The 22218-nt window shown below is 40.0% G+C and overlaps 2 protein-coding genes across 4 annotated transcripts in view; one reads left to right on the forward strand and one right to left on the reverse strand.

The window, feature by feature from the left end:
* The window catches only part of si:ch211-80h18.1 (developmental protein eyes absent), a 28115-nt gene extending 9871 nt beyond the window's left edge, over window positions 1–18244 (forward strand). Inside the window, exons 15-37 of the mRNA XM_029734865.1 lie at window positions 3845–3904; window positions 4058–4108; window positions 4205–4261; window positions 4379–4423; window positions 4527–4571; window positions 4653–4700; window positions 4822–4857; window positions 5335–5400; window positions 6514–6552; window positions 6703–6804; window positions 6893–6952; window positions 7271–7348; window positions 7698–7748; window positions 8737–8775; window positions 8949–9020; window positions 9427–9477; window positions 9669–9713; window positions 14452–14484; window positions 14587–14631; window positions 15147–15185; window positions 15730–15765; window positions 16761–16805; window positions 17393–18244. Coding sequence (XP_029590725.1) covers window positions 3845–3904; window positions 4058–4108; window positions 4205–4261; window positions 4379–4423; window positions 4527–4571; window positions 4653–4700; window positions 4822–4857; window positions 5335–5400; window positions 6514–6552; window positions 6703–6804; window positions 6893–6952; window positions 7271–7348; window positions 7698–7748; window positions 8737–8775; window positions 8949–9020; window positions 9427–9477; window positions 9669–9713; window positions 14452–14484; window positions 14587–14631; window positions 15147–15185; window positions 15730–15765; window positions 16761–16805; window positions 17393–17427 — 1178 coding nt within the window. The 3' untranslated portion in view covers window positions 17428–18244. The remainder of the gene's footprint in view (window positions 1–3844; window positions 3905–4057; window positions 4109–4204; window positions 4262–4378; window positions 4424–4526; window positions 4572–4652; window positions 4701–4821; window positions 4858–5334; window positions 5401–6513; window positions 6553–6702; window positions 6805–6892; window positions 6953–7270; window positions 7349–7697; window positions 7749–8736; window positions 8776–8948; window positions 9021–9426; window positions 9478–9668; window positions 9714–14451; window positions 14485–14586; window positions 14632–15146; window positions 15186–15729; window positions 15766–16760; window positions 16806–17392) is intronic.
* Window positions 18245–20945: 2701 nt separating this feature from the next.
* Window positions 20946–22218, reverse strand: part of hsf1 (heat shock transcription factor 1) — a 31105-nt gene continuing 29832 nt past the window's right edge. For 2 of the 3 annotated variants that reach the window (XM_029734868.1, XM_029734866.1), the window contains one exon: window positions 20946–22185. In XM_029734868.1, coding sequence (XP_029590728.1) covers window positions 21980–22185 — 206 coding nt within the window. In that variant the 3' untranslated portion in view covers window positions 20946–21979. The remainder of the gene's footprint in view (window positions 22186–22218) is intronic. The other variant, XM_029734867.1, reaches the window with a different exon arrangement.

Here is a 22218-nt window from a genome sequence, read left to right on the forward strand (position 1 = left end):
CAAGAATAGACTGACGGGTTTCATTTTTACATTTTGAGTCTGTAATCGAACCCACAAATGCTGATGCTCCAGATACTCAACTAGTCTAAAGCATGCCAGTTTTATTGCCTCTTTAATCAGCACAACAGTTTACAGCTGTGCTAACATAATTGCATGATCAATTAGCCTTTTAAAATGATAAACTTGGATTAGCTAACACAACGTGCCATTGGAACACAGGAGTGATGGTTGCTGATAATGGGCCTCTGTACACCTATGTAGATATTCCATTAAAATCAGCCATTTCCAGCTACAATAGTCATTTACAACATTAACAATGTCTGCACTGTACTTCTGATAACGGTAGTGTAGGTCAAATTAAGATCCTACATATGTACATATTACTTTTACAGGTACAGGTATACTGGTCGTTTTCTTGCATTAATACTTGCACTTGTTTTTCTTTCTAGCACTGACTTTTATAGCACTGACTTTACTAGCATTGACTTTCCTAGCACTGACTTTCCTAGCACTGACTTTCCTAGCACTGACTTTCCTAGCACTGACTTTACCAGCACTGGCTTTCTAGCACTGACTTTCTAGCACTGACTTTCTTAGCACTGACTTTCATAGAACTGACTTTCCTAGCACTGACTTTCCTAGCACTGACTTTCCTAGCACTGACTTTACCAGCACTGGCTTTCTAGCACTGACTTTCTAGCACTGACTTTCTAACACTGACTTTCTAGCACTGACTTTCATAGAACTGACATTCTAGCACTGACTTTCCTAGCATTGACTTTACTAGAACTGACTTTCCTAGCACTGACTTTCTAGCACACTTTACTAGCACTGACTTTCTAGCACTGACTTTCCTAGCACTGACTTTACTAGCACTGACTTTACTAGCACTGACATTACAAGCAATGACATTACCAGCACCGACTTTCCTAGCACTGACTTTCCTAGCACTGACTTTACCAGCACTGACTTTTCTACCACTGACTTTCTAACACTGACTTTCTAGCACTGACTTTCCTAGCACTGACTTTCCTAGCACTGACTTTACCAGCACTGGCTTTCTAGCACTGGCTTTCTAGCACTGACTTTCTAGCACTGACTTTCTAACACTGACTTTCTAGCACTGACTTACCTAGCACTGACTTTCTAGCACTGACTTTACTAGCACTGCACTTCTAGCACTGACTTTACTAGCACTGACTTTCTAGCACTGACTTTACTAGCACTGACTTTCTAGCACTGACTTTCTAGCACTGACTTTCTTAGCACTGACTTTCATAGAACTGACTTTCCTAGCACTGACTTTCCTAGCACTGACTTTACCAGCACTGGCTTTCTAGCACTGACTTTCTAGCACTGACTTTCTAACACTGACTTTCATAGAACTGACATTCTAGCACTGACTTTCTAGCACTGACTTTCATAGAACTGACATTCTAGCACTGACTTTCCTAGCATTGACTTTACTAGAACTGACTTTCCTAGCACTGACTTTCTAGCACACTTTACTAGCACTGACTTTCTAGCACTGACTTTCCTAGCACTGACTTTACTAGCACTGACTTTACTAGCACTGACATTACAAGCAATGACATTACCAGCACCGACTTTCCTAGCACTGACTTTCCTAGCACTGACTTTTTTAGCACTGACTTTACTAGCACTGACATTACCAGCACTGACCTTTTTAGCACTGACTTTACTAGCACTGATATTACCAGCACTGACTTTCCTAGCACTGACTTTCCTAGCACTGACTTTCCTAGCACTGACTTTACCAACACTGGCTTTCTAGCACTGACTTTCTAGCACTGACTTTCTAACACTGACTTTACGCTGACTTTCTAGCACTGACTTTCCTAGTGCTGATTTTACTAGCACTGACTTTACTAGCACTGATTATCTAGCACTGACTTTGCTACCGCTGACTTTTCTAGCGCTGTCTTTACTAGCGCTGACTTTCTAGCTCTGACTTTACTAGCGCTGACTTTACTATTGCTGACTTTCCTTGCACTGACTTTCTAGCACTAACTTTACTAGCGCTGATTTTCTTAGAGCTGACTTTACTAGCGCTGACTTTACGAGCACTGACTTTACAAGCACTGACTTTACTATCGCTGAATTTCCTAGAGCTGACTATCCTAGTGCTGACTTTCTAGTGCTGACTTTCTAGCATTGACATTCTAGCACTGACTTTACTAGCACTGACTTTCTAGCACTGACTTTCCTAGAACTGACTTTCTAGCACTGACTTTACTAGAACTGACTTTACTAGAACTGACTTTCTAGCACTGACTTTCTAGCACTGACTTTCCTAGCACTGACTTTCTGGCGCAGACCGTCTAGTACTGACTTTCTAGCACTGACTTTCCTAGAACTGACTTTCTAGCACTGACTTTCCTAGAGCTGACTTTACTAGCACTGACTTTCTAGCACTGACTTTACTAGCGCTGACTTTCCTAGCGCTGACTTTCCTAACGCTGACTTTCTAGTGCTGACTTTCTAGCTCTGACTTTACTAGCGCTGACTTTACTATTGCTGACTTTCCTTGCACTGACTTTCTAGCGCTAACTTTACTAGCTCTGATTTTCTTAGAGCTGACTTTACTAGCGCTGACTTTACTAGCACTGACTTTACGAGCACTGACTTTACTATCGCTGAATTTCCTAGCGCTGACTATCTAGCGCTGACTTTACTAGCGCTGACTTTCCTAGAGCTGACTATCCTAGTGCTGACTTTCTAGCATTGACATTCTAGCACTGACTTTACTAGCACTGACTTTCTAGTACTGACTTTCTAGCACTGACTTTCCTAGAACTGACTTTCTAGCACTGACTTTACTAGAACTGACTTTACAAGCACTGACTTTCCTAGAACTGACTTCCTAGCACTGACTTTCTAGCACTGACTTCCTAGCACTGACTTTCTAGCACTGCCTTTACTACCACTGACTTTACTAGCACTGACTTTACTAGCACTGCCTTTACTAGCACTGACTTTACTAGCACTGACTTTCTAGCACTGACTTTACTAGAACTGACTTTACAAGCACTGAATTTCCTAGCACTGATTTTTCTAGCACTGACTTTCTGGCGCAGACTTTCTAGCACTGACTTTACTAGCACTGACTTTCTAGCAGACTTTTCTAGCACTGACTTTCTTAGCACTGACTTTCTAGCACTGACTTTCTAGCACTGACTTTCTAGCACTGACTTTCCTAGCACTGCCTTTACGAGCACTGACTTTTTAGCACTTACTTTCTAGCACTGACTTTCCTAGCACTGACTTTCCTAGAACTGACTTTCCTAGAACTGACTTTCCTAGAACTGACTTTCCTAGAACTGACTTTCCTAGCACTGCCTTTACGAGCACTGACTTTTTAGCACTGACTTTCCTAGAACTGACTTTCCTAGAACTGACTTTACTAGCACTGACTTTACTAGCACTGCCTTTCTAGCACTGACTTTTTAGCACTGACTTTCTAGCACTGACTTTACCAGCACTGACTTTCTAGCACTGACTTTCGTAGAACTGACTTTCCTAGAACTGACTTTCGTAGAACTGACTTTTCTAGAACTGACTTTACTAGCACTGCCTTTCTAGCACTGACTTTTCTAGCACTGACTTTCTAGCACTGACTTTACTAGCACTGACTTTGTTGATAGCTGCTGTACTGAGGAAAAGTTGTGCTTACTATGACTGTGTTATCATATGTGGTTGTCTTACCTAACTACCTTAAGATGAACGCACTAACGGTAAATCGCTCTGGATAAGAGGGTCTGCTAAATGACTAAAATGTAAATGTAAATATGATTGTAAAATACATGTATTGTATGTGTTTCAGCAAGTGAGACTGAAATAGAGTCGCCTGAGTATGACACACCTGAGTCACCTGAGTTTAATGGTAAATATTTCAGATAAGCAATTTTTCTATTTATTTTAGCCACATCATGTACCTGTGAACTGTGAAGAACACCATTATCTTACACTCCTTGGTAGAACCCTACAAAGAACAGAAGTGTCATGGTATTTATTGGATCTCAATGTTGTTTCCAAGGTAATGGTCACAAGCTGCTGATTGGAGGAGCAGTAGAAAATGGACATGCAGGTAAGGAGAAGGACTTCATTGAGCTTGATCAGAAAACATGATTGAGTTTGGCATTTGTGAGGCCATTTTGATTGTCAATGTCTTTCTGTGTCTCAGCTATACCTGTAGTCACTGACCTCTTCATCGAGGACACAACTCACATGGATCCCACAGGTAACATCTTGCTGAAAATCCAATAAAGTTGAAGTCATGGGCTTGTTTGTTTAATGATAGGGCAAATGAGTAGACGATAGAATGCCTTGATATTTCTTAATAGGTTCAACATTTCAGGTGCTATGGATCCACTTGGTGCAAGTTCTCACCTGGACAATACAGGTGAGTGTCCAGGTGAGGGTGCTATGTTTCATGCTTGGCTCCTGTCTGGTATATTTACTTGCTTCTCCATCATTTCTTCACTTAATTCCGTATTGACATTCAGGTATTATCGACCAATCCAGCCATGACTTCCTCATTGGTTTAATGGGTGAGTGTTTGTAAGAACTTATCTTTGATGTTTCTTTTTAGGTAAATCAAGTTTGTTCTTGATTAACTGTATGTCTTTCAGGTGGTGTGGGGGATCCGTATGCTTCTGACATCCATATCGACATCTCAGGTGGGTTTGTGATCATAACCCTTCTGTGTCTGCTTTCTTGTTGGGTCTTTTCTGACTATAAAGAATCTCTGTTTTTCTTTTTTGAATCAAAAATATCTAACCAACACTGTTCTGTTGATAGATCACACTGGAATGACTTCTCAATTAGACTCAATAGGTATGTTTCTTCATCCAAGCCTCCCTTAGTCACTTCACTTGTTCCCTTGAAAGAAATGTTACAATGCAACACCTTTGGGAGAGTTACTCTGTGGGAGAGTCCCTCTAATTTATATCAGATTTAAGCTATATTTAAACTGGCACAGATAATGTTATACTACACCTTTAAAGCATAATTTTATTTAAGTACCTCTCTGTCCGAGGGGTTAAAACAGCAAGCCACAAACTCCACTCTGAGGAGTTTATATTCCATATTGTGCTAGTTATCTGTGCTGCTGCAGAGTAAATCACTGTTACAGTTATTCCTGCTTTTGTAATAATTTACTCAAGGAAAACTGCTTTAAATCAGGTTTGATATATATATATATATCACTGGCTGTCTGGCGCTCTCTGCTCTCTCTCTCTCTCTCTCTCTCTCTGCTCTCTCTCTCGCTTTCTCTCTTTCTGCTCTCTTTGCTCTCTCTCTCCTCTCATCCAGCTGTGGGTTCGGGTCCAGAACCGGCATTGTCGTCCAGTAGCAGCCCGGGTCCAGACGTTCCACCAGGTACCTACTAGCACGCCTTCCACCTTCTGCCAGGTCCTGTAAATCACCTCACCCCTCCCTCTTGTGTCGTCCCTCATCCTCGCAGGCTCAGTTCACTACCTGACCGCGGGAAGAGCTCCTCTCAGGCTCAGTTCTCTACCTTACCTCGGAGAGAGCTCCTCTCAGGCTCAGTTCTCTAACTCGGAGAGAGCTCTCAGGCTTAGTTCTCTAACTCGGAGAGAGCTCCTCTCAGGCTCAGTTCTCTAACTCGGAGAGAGCTCCTCTCAGGCTCAGTTCTCTAACTCGGAGAGAGCTCCTCTCAGGCTCAGTTCTTTAACTCGGAGAGAGCTCCTCTCAGGCTCAGTTCTCTAACTCGGAGAGAGCTCCTCTCAGGCTCAGTTCTCTAACTCGGAGAGAGCTCCTCTCAGGCTCAGTTCTTTAACTCGGAGAGAGCTCCTCTCAGGCTCAGTTCTCTAACTCGGAGAGAGCTCCTCTCAGGTTCAGTTCTCTAACTCGGAGAGAGCTCCTCTCAGGCTCAGTTCTTTAACTCGGAGAGAGCTCCTCTCAGGCTCAGTTCTCTAACTCGGAGAGAGCTCCTCTCAGGCTTAGTTCTCTAACTCGGAGAGAGCTCCTCTCAGGCTCAGTTCTCCAACTCGGAGAGAGCTCCTCTCAGGCTCAGTTCTCTAACTCGGAGAGAGCTCCTCTCAGGCTCAGTTTTCTACCTCACCTCGGAGAGAGCTCTCAGGCTTAGTTCTCTAACTCGGAGAGAGCTCCTCGCAGGCTTGTAATCATGACAGAGATTTCAGTGTCCCGGAGAATTTACGCCACAATATTTTTTTTTACTCCAAGATTATCATTGGGTCCATGTGTTCCTGTCTGTGCAGACAGCGAGTTATTTGTGTAGCTGTGCTTGTGAACTTTGTAGATCTTGACATTGTTTTTTCGCGGCTTCACTGCAGACTTTATGTCTTGGTGGAGTAGCACTGCCATCACTGATGAATGGGGTCAGGCATTGCCTTTTAAAGGCTCTATTAGGAGGGATGCAGTGCAACAAGAGATGAGGGTTCTCATGATTCACATAATCCAATAATTTATCTTCTTTCTTTCTCTGTGTGTCTGACGTTCTTCCTCCAGGTCTTGGAGATCACATAGGGCTAATAAGTGATTTTACAGGTAGGCATTGTGAGCCACAACTACTCATTATCTAATAAATAGATTATGATTCACAGTTGAACATGTAAACAGTAGTTATGGGTGAAAGCAAATAGGTTCTATCAACTAGTTTGTATCTCTGTCCTACTTATGGTCTCTTTTTATTTGCAGGCCTTACTGACTACTCAGGGCCTGACCATCCATATCTGAGCTCAGGTTTCCATGGATCATACCACTCAGCAGGTGATCATGCTGGTCTATCCGATACCACAGGTAAATACACTGAAATAAATAATTGTCTCTGTAAGAGGATAGGGACCAAGATGGCATGGAAAAGCTTCATCTCAGTTTCTCTCTCCAGACCACCCAGTAGCAGTGATGTCACATACGGATTATTCATCCTCGCACGTTGACCACCCAGGTAGGATCACACTCAGGACTAAACATAACAGACCCCTGTTAAAGGTCATCTTCTGTAGCTCAGTTTATAGAGCATGGTGCTTGCAATGCCAGGATAGTGGGTTTGATTCCCAGGACTGCCCATATGTGAAATGTATGCACGCATGACTGTAAGTCGCTTTGGATAAAAGTGTCTGTTAAATGGCATACATATATTTTGAATGAAATACATTATACTATGAATGTATTTCAGAGAGTGGTATTGATGTGTCCAGCTCAGACAGGGGAATATAAAGGATGATTAAGATAATGTCAGCATAAATGAACATGTATGTTGCAGGGAATGGTCGTCAAAGCCAGGTTACAGACACACATGGAGGTGATCATGCGGTCAATGATGTGCATCATGATGTAACAGGTATGTCTACCCTAAACGTACATGTAGGCCAAGGCCAGCCTGGGTGCCAGTCTGTTTCTGCTCTCCTGCCAACTCCTAATGGAATTGTCATGCCAAACGATCAAACGTTTCGCTTCCAACGACAATAGAGTAGGCAAAAGTAGCAGATCTGGGACCAGGCTAGGACTAGGCTATAACCAGGGGTAGAGTATTTGCACTTGATGGAGCAAAACAAATGCCACATGCATTATTTGAGAAGCATTGAGGATATATGCTTGATATACTGAATTCATGTGGTCATTTATCCCAATATGCCTAATGCAAAAGCCTGCCAATACAATGGTGTATATGACAGTGTTTTTCTTTTCAGATCCATCTGGGCAGCAGATTGTGTCTACAGACATAGGCCTAGTAGATGCTGGTAACTCAGTGTTTGAATTCTCCATTATTTACAAACCTTTTTCAGTGCATTTGTTATTCATAAACACATTTTTCTGTCTGCTTAATTGCCTGCTGTATGTGCAAAATAATGGATTGGAGCTCAGTTGTGTAAAGTACTTAAGTAAAAATACTTTAAAGTACTACTTAAGTAGTTTCTTGGGGGTATCTGTACTTAACTTTACTATTTATATTTTTGACAACTTTTACTTTTACTCCATTACATTCCTAATGAAAATAATGTACATTTTACTCCATGCATTTTTCTTGACACCCGAAAGTACTTGCTATATTTTGAATGCTTAGCATGACAGGAAAATTCATGCACTTATCAAGAGAACATCCCTGGCCATCCCTGCTGCCTCTGATCTGGCAGACTCACTAAGCACAAATGCTTTTGTAAATTAAGTTGGAGTGTATCCCTGCCTATCCGTAAATTTGTGCCATCTGGTTTGCTTAATATGTGAAATGATTTATACTTTTACTTTTGATACTTAAGTATATTTTAGCAATTACATTCACTTTTGCTACTTATGTATATTTAAAACCAAATAACTTTAGACATCTACTCAAGTAGTATTTTGCTGGATGACTTTCACTTTTACTTGAGTCAATTTCTATATATTTTTACTTTTACTCAAGTATGACAATTGGGTACTTTTTCCACCACTGTTGGACCTGTTCTGGTCTTATGTTATGTCTTGAGCAACAATTGTCTCATAGAACTATAACTTTTGTGGAAAATAAGTGTCATGATGGAAAATAAGCTTCACCAAGGCCAGTGCTGGCTAAATAAATACCTCCATTAAAAACGGTCCAGGGATGAAAATTCCCAGGACGTCTATCTGTCAGAGTAAAGTGTTCTATGCTTATTTTCACACAGGAAAAATATACTTTTTAAAAAAGTATTTCCAAAATGTTATCCATCACCACTCACCAGTCAACTTTTCTTCGTCCCTTATTTCCTGCAGGTGAGCACAGCGTCGTCTCTCATCACGACGACATGGGAGGTGAGTCCTACAGAAATAGAATTAACGATAGGCCTACATTTAATTTGCCGAGTTAAACATTTCTGGAGGCATCACTTTTTACAATGTTGTTGTAATAGTGTTGCAACAATGTTTCATCATGAGCGCTCACACTGTAATTTCGCGGGTTGAGTTCTAATTTCGTGGTTCTTCAGCTATTACAGACGGGGTCGCTGTTCAGCATCATGATGACGTTCACACCGTCAGCCCTCAGGCAGATACCACAGGTAAGCCACCACCTTGAAATCCTACAGTGAGCTTTCAGGAAATTGGTTGAATTTGGCTAGGTCTACTAATGTGTTTGGAATGGTTGTATGAGCAGGGCTGTCTGACATGGCCACACAACTTCCCTCTACAGGTAACACCCTGTTGACTTTGACTTTGTTTGCTTATTCCTTGTATACTATACATGTTAAAAGATGCACTATGCAGGTCCCTGGATAAATAAAGGTTATTTACATTTTTTTTTTAAATGCATAAATTGCTCCGCCATTTCGTGTCGCCCAAAAAGTTACATATTGCAGCTTTAAGTTACTGATAATGGAGAAAATAAATGAATAGTTTACCTTCACAAGTAGAGTCTGAAATATTCTGTGCACAGGTACAATGATACAGGTGTCAATGTGTGAACAGGTGCGGCAGAAGAACTTGTAACCAGCTCACATACACAGATAGATATCACTGGTAAGGATTTGAAGTGTACATTTCTGTTTACTATATATTGTAAGCATTTACAAGATCAAACAAGAACATCCCATTACTACACTGGGTGACATCTAATAAAACATATTTAGTAGGCTAGTCAAACAAATGGATACTCAATCAAGTTAATCTAACAGCCATATAGTAACTCACGTGTTTCTCCCTCTCCCTAGCCCTTGGGGACAACGTGTACAGCTCCAGCGCACCAGGGACGCCCGGTAGGCTACGCACTTGTCTGATGATCAAGCATTCATTCTCTCACCTGCATATTTTTAGAGCTGACAGACTGCTTGCCGCTGCTTCGCTAGTTACGCCAACATAAATGTAACATTCAGTGCAGAGCCGGCTGAGCTGGGGCCAGCCTGAGGAGGGGAAGGCAGTAAGGAGAAATAAAGCTGTCACTAACACAGAGCATATTGTGGGAAACAGCATTCAACCACACATTTTCTTCGATTTTCTCTGGAACAGTGTTCTGGAGTAGCTTAGAAAAGTCTAGAATAGGTACACAATCCAAGTATTATATATATATACAGTACCAGTCAAAAGTTTGGACACACCTACTCATTCAAGGGTTTTTCTTTATTTTTTACTATTTTCTATATTGTAGAATAATAGTGAAGACATCAAAACTATGAAATAACACATATGGAATCATGTAGTAACCAAAAAAGTAGATTTGAGATTCTTTAAAGTAGCCACCCTTTGCCTTGATGACAGCTTTGCACACTCTTGGCATTCTCTCAACCAGCGTCATGAGGTGGTCACCTGGAATGCATTTAAATTAACAGATGTGCCTTGTTAAAAGTACATTTGTGGAATTTCTTTCCTTCTTAATGCATTTGAGCTTATCAGTTGTGAAGGTCAGTCAATCCAGAACATTTCAAGAGCTTTGAAAGTTTCTTCAAGTGCAGTCATCAATCACTATGATGAAACTGGCTCTCATGAGGACCTCCACAGGAAAGGAAGACCCAGAGTTACCTCTGCTGCAGAGGACAAGTTCATTAGAGTTACCAGTCTCAGAAATTCCAGCCCAAATAAATGCTTCATCGAGTTCAAATAACAGACACATCTCAACATCAACTGTTCAGAGACTGCGGGAATCAGGCATTCATGGTCGAATTGCTGCAAAGAAACCACTACTAAAGGACACCAATAAGAAGAAGAGACTTGCTTGGGCCAAGAAACACGAGCAATGGACATTAGACCGGTGGAAATCTGTCCTTTGGTCTGATGAATCCAAATTTGACATTTTTGGTTCCAACCGCCGTGTCTTTGTGAGACGCAGAGTAGGTGAACGGATGATCTCCGCATGTGTGGTTCCCACCGTGAAGCATGGTGGAGGAGGTGTGATGGTGTGGGGGTGCTTTGCTGGTGACACCATCTGTGATTTATTTAGAATTCAAGGCACACTTAACCAGCATGGCTACCACAGCATTCTGCAGCGATATGCCATCCCATCTGGTTTGCGCTTAGTGGGACAATCATTTGTTTTTTAACAGGACAATGACCCAACACACCTCCAGGCTGTGTAAGGGCTATTTGACCAAGAAGGAGAGTGATGAAGTGCTGCATCAGATGACCTGGCCTTCACAATTACCTGACCTCAACCCAATTGAGATGGTTTGGGATGAACTGGACTGCAGAGTGAAGGAAAATCAGCCAACAAGTTCTCGTGTGGGAACTTCTACAAGACTGTTGGAAATGCATTCCAGATGAAGCTGGTTGAGAGAATGCCAAGAGTGTGCAAAGCTTCCATCAAGGTGTGGCTACTTTGTAGAATCTCAAAGAAAAAATATATTTTGATTTGTTTAACCTGTTGGGGCTAGGGGGCAGTATTTGCATGGCCGGATAAAACACGTACCCGATTTAATCTGGTTACTACTCCTGCCCAGTAACTAGAATATGCATATAATAATTAATTAATTAATAATTAATTAGATTTGGATAGAAAACACTCTAAAGTTTCTAAAACTGTTTGAATGGTGTCTGTGAGTATAACAGAACTCATATGGCAAGCCAAAACCTGAGAAGATTCCATGCAGGAAGTGGAAATCTGATTTGTGAAATCACCTTCAACACTTTGCCTATGAAACACACCGTGAGTTAGGATTCATTTAGCACTTCCTAAGGCTTCCACTAGATATCAACAGTCTTTACAAAGTGGTTTGAGTCTTCTCCGGTAAAAACTGACCGAACGAGAGGCCTGGAAAGTTGGTCATAGGGGGAGGGCCATTACTACTATGACGCGGGTGCCCGTGGGTACCCTCTCGTTCTGAAACGTTTAGTAAGACAATGCAATCGTCCGCCTTGAATATTATTGAAGCTCTGATTGAAAAAGGCCCTAAAGATTTATGTTATACAACGTTTGACATGTTTGAACGAACGTAAATATATATTTTTTGCACATTCGTGACGACAAGTCCTGCGCGCCTCGTACATTCGGAATGCGCTAACAAGAAGGAGCTATTGGGACATAAATTATTAACTTTTTTGAACAAAACTACATTTGTTGTGGACCTGGGATTCCTGGAAGTGCCTTCTGATGACGATAATCAAAGGTAAGGGAATATTTACAATAGTATATTTGATTTTAGATGACTCCAAGATGGCGCTAACCTGTATCGCCTAGCCTATTTTTCTGAGCATAGCACCTCGTTTATTGCAAAGTGTGATTTCCGAGTAAAGTTATTTTCAAATCTGGCAATGCGGTTGCATTCACAAGATGCTAATCTATAATTCTTTGAATGACAATATTATAATTTACCAATGTTTTCGAATAGTAATTTTGTAAATTGTAGCGCTGATTCACCTGAAGCATTTGAGGGAAAATATTTTCTGAATGTCACGCGCTGATGTAAAATGCTGTTTTTATATATAAATATGAACTTTATCGAACAAAAAATGCATGTATTGTGTAACATGATGTCCTAGGAGTGTCATCTGATGAAGATTGTCAAAGGTTAGTGCTGCATTTAGCTGTGTTTTGGGTATTTGTGATGCATGCTAGTTGCTTTGAAAATGGCAGTGTGATTATTTTTGGCAGGGTACTCTCCTGACATAATTTAATGTTTTGCTTTTGCTGTAAAGCCTTTTTGAAATCGGACAGCGTGGTTCGATTCAGGAGAGGTGTATCTATAAAATGGTGTAAAATAGTAATATGTTTGAGAAATTGAAGTTATAGCATTTATGAGGTATTTGTATTTCGCACGACGCGATTCCACTGGCTGTTGACTAGGGTGAGACGCAAACGTCCCAGGTTCCCAGACAGGTTAACACTTTTTTGGTTACTACATGATTCCATATGTGTTATTTGATAGTTGTGATGTCTTCACTATTCTACAGCCTAATTCTAAATGGATTAAATTGTTATTTTTTCCACATCAATCTACACATAATACCCCATAATGACAAAGCAAAAAAAGCAAAAAAAAAGTGAAAATGTATAAAAAATACAAAACTGAAATATCACATTTACATAAGTATTCAGACCCTTTACTCAGTACTTTGTTGAAGCACTGTTGGCAGCGTTTACAGCCTCGATTCTTCTTGGGTATGACGCAACAAGCTTGGCACACCAGTATTTGGGGAGTTTCTCCCATTCTTCTCTGCAGATCCTGTCAAGCTCTGTCAGGTTGGATGGGGAGCGTCGCTGCACAGCTATTTTCAGGTCTCTCCAGAGATGTTTGATTGGGTTCATGTCCGGGCTCTGGCTGGGCCACCCAAGGACATTCAAAGAAGCCACTCCTACCTTGTTTTGGCTGTGTACTTAGGGTCGTTGTCCTGTTGGAAGGTGAACCTTCGCCCCAGTCTGAGGTCCTGAGCGCTCTAAAGCAGGTTTTCATCAAGGATCTCTTTGTACTTTGCTCCGATCATCTTTCCCTGGATCCTGACTAGTCTCCCAGTCCCTGCCACTGAAATGGTGCCAGGTTTCCTCCAGACGTGACACTTGGCATTAAGGCCAAAGAGTTCAATCTTGGTTTCATCAGACCAGAGAATCTTGTTTTTCATGGACTGAGTTCTTTAGGTGCCTTTTGGCAAACTCCAAGTGGGCTGTCATGTGCCTTTTACTGAGAAGTGGCTTCCGTCTGGCCATTCTACCAAAAAAGCCTGATTGGTGGAGTGCTGCAGAGATGGTTGTCCTACTGGAAGGTTCTTCCATCTCCACAGAGGAACTCTGGAGCTCTGTCAGAGTGACCATCGAGTTCTTGGTCACTTCCCTGACCAAGGCCCTTCTCCCCCGATTGCTCAGTTTGACCAGGCGGCCAGCTCTAGGAAGAGTCCAAACTTCTTCCATTTAACAATGATGGAGGCCACTGTGTTCTTGGGGAGCTTCAATGCTGCCGAAATGTTTTGGTACCCTTCCCCAGATCTGTGCCTCGTCATAATCCTGTCTCTGAGCTCTACGGACAATTCCTTTGACGTCATGGCTTGGTTTTTGCTCTGACATGAACTGACAACTGTGGGACCTTATATAGACAAGTGTGTGCCTTTCCAAAGCATGTCCAAGCAATTTAATTTATGACAGGTGGACTACAATCAAGTTGTAGAAACATCTCAACGATGATCAATGGAAACAGGATGCACCTGAGCTCAATTTTTGAGTCTCATAGCAAAGGTTCTGAATACTTATGTAATAAGACATTTTTTATACATTTGCAAAAAAATCTAAACCTGTTTCCACTTCGTCATTATGGGGTATTGTGTGTAGACTGATCAGGATTTTTATTTAATTTTAATCAATTTTAGAATAAGGCTTTAACATAACAAAATAAATATATATAGTATAACAGTGTAATATCCCCTCTTATTTGAAACAAGGTTAGATGAGGTGGCTGTGACCAGTGGACTCATAAACTCTACAGTTTCATTTTAACCAATGACATAATACTCACATGATTTACTCACACACATACGTCCAGGCGAGGAAGGTGACAAGTATCCATTTTTCAATTTCAGATTCTGTGCTTGGATTTGGACATGACACTACAGGTAAAATTCCATTTACAACAACATATCAGAAGTGCTAGATTTCTAAACCAAACAAGGCCCTTCACGCAACACACTTGTAACATCATATACTCTGTCTCTCAGTTGTTGCAGATGCACACAGTGTCTTCATTCAGACCAATTCCCCAGGTAAGTCTGCACACACACACACACACACACACACACACACACACACACACACACACACACACACACACACACACACACACACACACACACACACACACACACACACACACACACACACACATACACACACACACACACACACACACACCCATCTTATGACCTTAACATTTCAGAAAAAATAGATACACTTCCTCACAACACACACACAACACACACTAGCCTCCAAAAATATAATGTGAATGTATGCAATACCATATGTATGTAATACCATATAATACCAATGTCTGTAATACAGACGCCAAAGTTGGCAGGGGTGAGTGAGGTTCGCTTACCACTCATTACTCATCAGAGATAGAGTACTATATAGAGAATAGTGTCCCATAGTTCCTGGTAAAAAGCATTGCACAATATAGGGAATACCATTTGGGACACATCCTTACTATACACTGCCAGTCACTAAATAACAAAACGAAACGCCTTAAGTCACCATGTTGAATCTATCTTTTGTATCGTAGTCACAGCTGATGCACAAGGATCCACTCTACAGGCTTCCAGTAAGTCGGTACAGTATATTCATTTACACAACCCCTTGACCTTGCACAAGAATATGTTGGTCCTAAAGGCTTGATGAAATGAAAAGTAGTGGTAATAATCCTTTGATCTTGGAGAGATAGCCCGGAGCAGGGGTGTCAAACTCACTTCCTGGAGGGCTGTGTGTCTCCTATTTTTTGTCATTTTCTTTCAATTCGTATCCAATTAGACCTAGAGAGGGGAGTTCCTAACCAATAAATGACCTTAATCAATTAATGATGTACAAGAGAGGATTGGAAACTTGCAGAAACTCAGCCCATCAAAAATTGAGTTTGACACCCCTGCCATAGATTAATCAACCAATCAATAAAATGTATTTACAGCCCAACAGTTGCCATAAAGTGCTTTACAGATCTTTACAGTTAACCAGTCTAAGTAGTGATAGACATGTAATGGTGTGAAATGCATTGACATTGATGTCAGACAGCCCTGGTTGTCCCGTTCACAGTGGTCTCCCCCTGCTCTGTTCGTAGGGTCTGTGTTCATGCAATGTCTTTGTCCAAACAGGTCATCCTGGTGTAACAGAACAGACACAGCATGCTGGTAAGCTTCATAAGAGTTCAGGTTTAAATTCTGTTACATGGCTGGTTTATACAGGCAGCCCAATTCTGATATTTTTCTGATATTCTTTTTAACCAATCAAATCAGCTCTTTTGCCCATAATTAGGCTAAAGATCAGAAAAGGGTCTGCCTTTGTAAACACAGCCTTATACAGATGTCTCAGTAATGTTGATATCTAGCTATCTATCAATTTGACTACAAACTCTGCGTTTACACAGGCATCCCAATTCCAATCTTTTGCCCTATTATTGGCAAAAGAGCTGATCTGATTGGTCAAAAGACCAATTAGTGAAAATAAAGATCAGAATTGGGCTGATTGTGTAAATGCAGCAAAAGTAATTGAAATAGCGAAATGGATCCATGTGACAAATTTAGCAGTTTTAGTAAAGGTGATATTTCGTTGTGTAGGCTAAATGGGTAGTACGGCCTATCAGGCTCTGTTTACACAGTCACCCTAAGAACCCAAAGCAGATTTTCTTTCTATATCCAATCTTTTTTTCTGACTGTCCACACTCAGTTTTATATGTGACCCATATCAGATTTGCACATTCACACTGATGTAGCCTCTGAAGTAGCACACAGATGCCATGTTCATTTCCTGTCACTGTTCCTTAAAATTTGGGGGTGGTCATCATGGTAACGCATGAGGTCACGTATGGAGGATAGGTTTTTGGATCAGGATTCAGATCCATATATGGAGGTAGTATAAATCGGAATTCAAAAGATCAGATTCCATGTGTTGTTTTGCTGTTTACACATTAGAGAAAAGATCAGATACGTATCAGATATGCAAATAATTGGCAAAATATCTGAATTGGGCTGCCTGTGTAAACGCAGCCTAACTTGTTATGTAGCACAGGATTGCACAGCTTTCAGATATTACAATGCTGTGTCATTATGACAGCATATATTGAACCACTCAGTGAACAGATGCTCAAGGGCTCTTTTCTTTCCTCGGTTTTGCTTGCTCTTTCCAGTTTCCGCAGCTGAACAGTACAACCCATCTGGTCAGGGTCCTGAAGGTAGGTTTCTCAGCTCCCTATAACTTCTCTCCCGTGTATCTCTCTTCTTTTAAAAACATTATTAAATGACAAAAGCCTTGTTTTATTTACATGATGTACTCCCCTGTCGAAACACATACAATATCTTATAACTAATCATTTTTATTACACTGTATTAACTACAGTATAAGATGGCAAAGTTTCTGACTGCAAGGTTTCAGGTGATAATACAGTGCTGTTAAACTGTACCTTTGAAAGAGAGACAAAGGTAAGCTCTTGATTGGTACTACAAGTATAAAAATTGTGAGCAAGTAAAAATGAAGGACACTAAAGTAGTATTACTGCCTCTGAGGTAGGACTCAATGCTACAGTATACTGCTAATATACTCAATATGTTGTAATTCTACAATATATTGCATTACTTTTTTAACATTAAAGGGATAGTTCACACAAGTTATGGATTTCTGTCTCGTCCATAGACTGCTCACAGGGTAAGGAAACCAAAATGTAATTTAGTCATTTGGATGAACTATCGCTTCCGTCAGCTCTTAGATAGATGAATTACAGATATGTGTGTCAGAGACTAAAATACATGTTCACTTCTGAAGGTGCAGAAAATGTGGAACTGGAGGATACCTGCTGACTTCCATATGAAGCCTCGAGTCAAGTTTCTACGCTACAGATTTCAGTGTACGGACCAGTCTGCATGGCAGAGAAACAGTGATCCAGCCCACTAGCAAATCTAGTTGTTTGTGTCTATGTTTGTTTGTTTGAACTTTGTCTATTTAAACTTAAAGATGACACTGTAAGTAAACGTTTTGCGCACTTGTTAATAGATGTTTTGTTTAATTCGTTGCATATATGACAAAAAGACGAGGGTATTAAGGAAAACCCTCTGAATATGGCTCATACAAAAGTGTCATCCCTATGAATATCATTGTACAAAAGCTCAAACAATATACTGAATCTTCATGAAGCTTTGTTATTTTGTAATTTCCACAAGTACTGTATTTCCCAGTTTAGAAAATGTGAGAAATATTCATTTTGTGTCAGAAATTGTACATTGCGAAATGTATATCAAAGTAATCTCTACATTAAAAGGAACATCTATTTTGAACATCAAACTCATTTTTCTCCATATTTTTCACATACGGAAGTGGGGAGCAATGTTATGCAATCCATGTGCCTGTTCAACTGATTAATCAGCCATTATTTACAACTAAAATATAACCTTAAATGCAGTAACGTATTATGGATATACAAATAATTTATTTCAAAACAACCATGTTTATTTAAAACATACCATACACAAAATATTGTTCTCATGCGTAATTTGGGTTTCTCAGGCTGTGCCATTGTGTTATGGTGGAACTGGTAAAAGTGCTTAACAATGTACAATTCAGCACATCAATATACTCCAATACTTCCCCTTTCTTAAAAGGAGTTAATTACAAAAAAAAGTTTGAACAAACTCAAAACAACCTCTGGGGGAAGTATGCGTAAATTCACAAAGTTCCTCACACTTGAACCAAGATTCAATGATTCATTTGTTTTCCTAAACAAGGATTTGACTATAAAATATGAACGCTCGAGGGAAACAGGCTTCCAGAAAAGAAATGAATACATATGATTGATTCGACATTGGAGGATATCCAGTGCATTCGGAAAGTATTCAGACCCCTTTACTTTTTTTATGTTAAAGGGTTCCCGAGTGACGCAGCGGTCTAAGGCACTGCATCGATTCCAGGCTGTATCACAACCGGCCGTGATTGAGAGTCCCAAAGGGCGGCACACGATTGGCGCAGCATCATTCGGTTTTGTCCAGGGTGTAGGCCGTCATTGTAAAAAAAACAACTTTAAAAGCCTTAACCTAAAATGGATGAAATAAAAACATTTCCTCATCAATCTACAAACAATACCCCATAATGACAAAGTGAAAACAGGTTTTTGGATGTTTATATATATATATATATATATATATATATATATATATATATATATATATATATATATATATAAATAATATATATATAAATAATATATATTATATATATATATAATATATATATATAATATATAATATATATAATATATATATAATATATATATATATATATATATAATATATATATATATATATATAATATATATATATATATATATAATATATATATATATAAAATATATATATATATATATATAATATATAATATATATATATATTTTTTTTTAAACTTTATTTACATAAGTATTCAGACCCTTTGCTATGAGACTCAAAATTTAGCGCTCGGTGCAGCTTGTTTCCATTGATGATCCTTGAGATGTTTCTACAACTTGATTGGAGTCCACCTGTGGTAAATTAATTTGATATGGAAATGCCCACAGTTGACAGTGCATGTCAGGGCAAAAACCAAGCCATGAGGTTGAAGGAATTGCCCGTAGACCTCCGAGACAGGATTGTGTCGAGGCACAGATCTGGGGATGGGTACCAAAACATTTCTGCAGCATTGAAGGTCCCCAAGAACACCGTGGCCTCCATCATTCTTAAATGGAAGCGATTTGGAATCACCAAGACTCTTCCTACAGCTGGCCGCCCGGCCAATCTGAGCAATTGGGGGTGAAGGGCCTTGGTAAGGGAGGTGACCAAGAACCCGATGGTCACTCTGACAGAGCTCCAGAGTTCCTCTGTGGCAACTGGAAGCAACTGGAAGCTTGGTTATCGAGGTGCACAAACCACTGCTATCCTTGATGATAAAAATAAATATGCTATTTTTTTTTTTTTTTACACTAATTTTTACTGATCATTTTATTGTCTTTTAATTTTAGGTACTACAGGTCTTAGTTTGTATGACTTTACTCCTTTTGTTCCTTTGTTTTTTTTATTCCTCAATTTCCCACATGGTTATAATGATCATGTTCTTTTTCAAAGTGACCAATCATTCTGTTGTGTTTTTTAGGAAGGACAACCATCTCTGCAGCACTCCACCAAATCAGGTCTTTATGGTAGTGGCCAGACGGAAGCCACTCCTCAGTAAAAGGCACATGACTTTGGTTTGGCAAAAGGCACCTAAAGACTCTCAGACCATGAGAAACAAGATTCTCTGGTCAGATGAAACCAAGATTGAACTCTTTGGCCTGAATGCCAAGCGTCACATCTGGAGGAAACCTGGCACCATCCCTACGGTGAAGCATGGTGGTGGCAGCATCATGCTGTGGGGATGCTTTTTTAGCAGCAGGGACTGGGAGACTAGCCAGGATTGAGGGAAGGATGAACGGGGCAAAGTATAGAGAGATCCTTGATGAAAACCTGCTCCAGAGCGCTCAGGACCTCAGACTGGGGTGAAGGTTCACCTTCCAACAGGACAACAACCCTAAGCACACAGCCAAGACAGTGCAGGAGTTGCTTTGGAACAAGCCTCAATGTCCTTGAGTGGCCCAGCCAGAGCCCGGACTTGAACCTGATCAAAGATCTCTGGAGACCTGAAAATAGCTGTGCAGTGACGCTCCCCATCCAACCTGACAGAGCTTGGGAGGATCTCCAGAGAAGAATGGAAGAAACTCCCCAAATACAGGTGTGCCAAGCTTGTAGCATCCTACCCTATAAGACTTGAGGCTGTAATCACTGCCAAAGGTGCTTCAACAAAGTACCGAGATAAGGGTCTGAATACTTATGTAAATGTGATATTTCGGTTTTGTATTTTTAATACATTTACAAACATTTCTAAAATATTGTTTTTGCTTTGTCATTATGGGGTATTGTCTGTAGATTGATGAGGAAAAAAACAAATGTTATCCATTTTAGAACATGGCTGCAACATAACAAAATGTGGAAAAAGTCCACGGATCTGAATACTTGCCGAATGCACTGTACATGGAATCCTGCTTTAAATTCAAATAATTTCTATCCCAAAAAGCAATCCACATAATGGGATGTGCTGGCTGGTATAGAAGGATTAACCCAGGATATTATGTCAATCTGTTGTCATATACAGAAAGCATCTTAAAAGCAGTCTATTGTACAATTGTACAAAGGCCAGTCTTAAGTCAGTGGATTCGGTTTCAAGAAATCTAAACCAAATCAGTTCGATTTCAAGACATGAATGCTTACTGTGAACAAAGGCAGATGGGTTATCTAGTAGAAAACTCCATGCCATTCAGATGTCTGACGTGTAATATTTTATTGACAGTTGGTCATCTAGTCTTTAAGAAAAAATGCTTAAAGAAAAAAATATGAATTGCAATTCAATACTCAATGTTTCATTATATTACTTAAAAAAATCAATATGATTTTGTCATCCAGACTATATGCATGTGAACATTGACACTTCTGAGGGCTAGAGTAAGTAGTATTTGGTGTTTTGGAGAACTCTGTCTAAAATAAATTAATGTATGGTTCTTTAAACAACAAGTAATAAAATGGAACAATCTTAGATACGAGAGTATAACTATAAGGTGCTGAAATACCAACAGCATTCCATTATGAATTATGCAAGGGAAAATGTCAAAGAAAACACTTCCTGCATCTAATGTGAATAAAACAACATATTGGTGCAGCACAAAGATTCAAACACTTAAAAAATTATGATTAAGGTACTATCCTTATATCAATAGGTGAAAGCGCAAGAACCTAAACATAAAAAAAAAAGAAACAGAAAAACCGTTTTTTTCCTAGAAACAGTCAAGCCACATCCCTTGGATAGTGAGTCTAAAAGAACAGAGTTGACAAGAAAGAAATGATTCAGGTGGAGTCGTGGACCACACACGCACACACCTTTGAAATGTATTAGATCTTCACCCTTGGTATAACAAAATTATTCTGCATACTTCCACTTTTAATAATTAAAGGAGCTTGGTGATCAACGCTTAAAACTTGACCTAGTAATGATTATGATTGAGCTTTATTTATGTCCGCCAGTAAGATCACAGATAATTCAACCCAGGAAGTCCTTTCCATGGGCTGAATAAACCATGCCAGTAGCGTAAGTCGAACATTTGGTTTGATTCATCTAAGCAAAATTCTTTCAATAAGTAGTTTAAGCCTTAAAATGAATGAAAATCAACAGCTCAGAGAATAATGAACACCATAATAATACATATTTTAACAGGTTGATTTTTCATCATCTGCACATTAACATAATGACAAAAAAACAAAAACAAAAAAACACTGCAATACATCACTTTATAAAAAAAACGCTTTAGGATAGTTCGGGCTTGTCTGGTGCTGCTGTGTGGTAGTCGGTAGTGAGGAGCGAGATGGTAGGGTCTTCTTCAGGGTCCTGGGTGAAATACGAGTCCCCCTCCAGCTCCAGCAGAGTGGGGAGGTCCGCTCCGCCATTCTCATTGGTCAGTGGGTCAGTCAGTAGCATTGGCTGGGAGGTGTACTGGACCAGCTGCTTCCCTGCTTTAATCAACGTAGAAAAACATGAAACTAAGA

Source organism: Salmo trutta, chromosome 36 (assembly GCF_901001165.1).
Source record: "Salmo trutta chromosome 36, fSalTru1.1, whole genome shotgun sequence".
Classification (NCBI taxonomy): Eukaryota; Metazoa; Chordata; class Actinopteri; order Salmoniformes; family Salmonidae; genus Salmo; species Salmo trutta.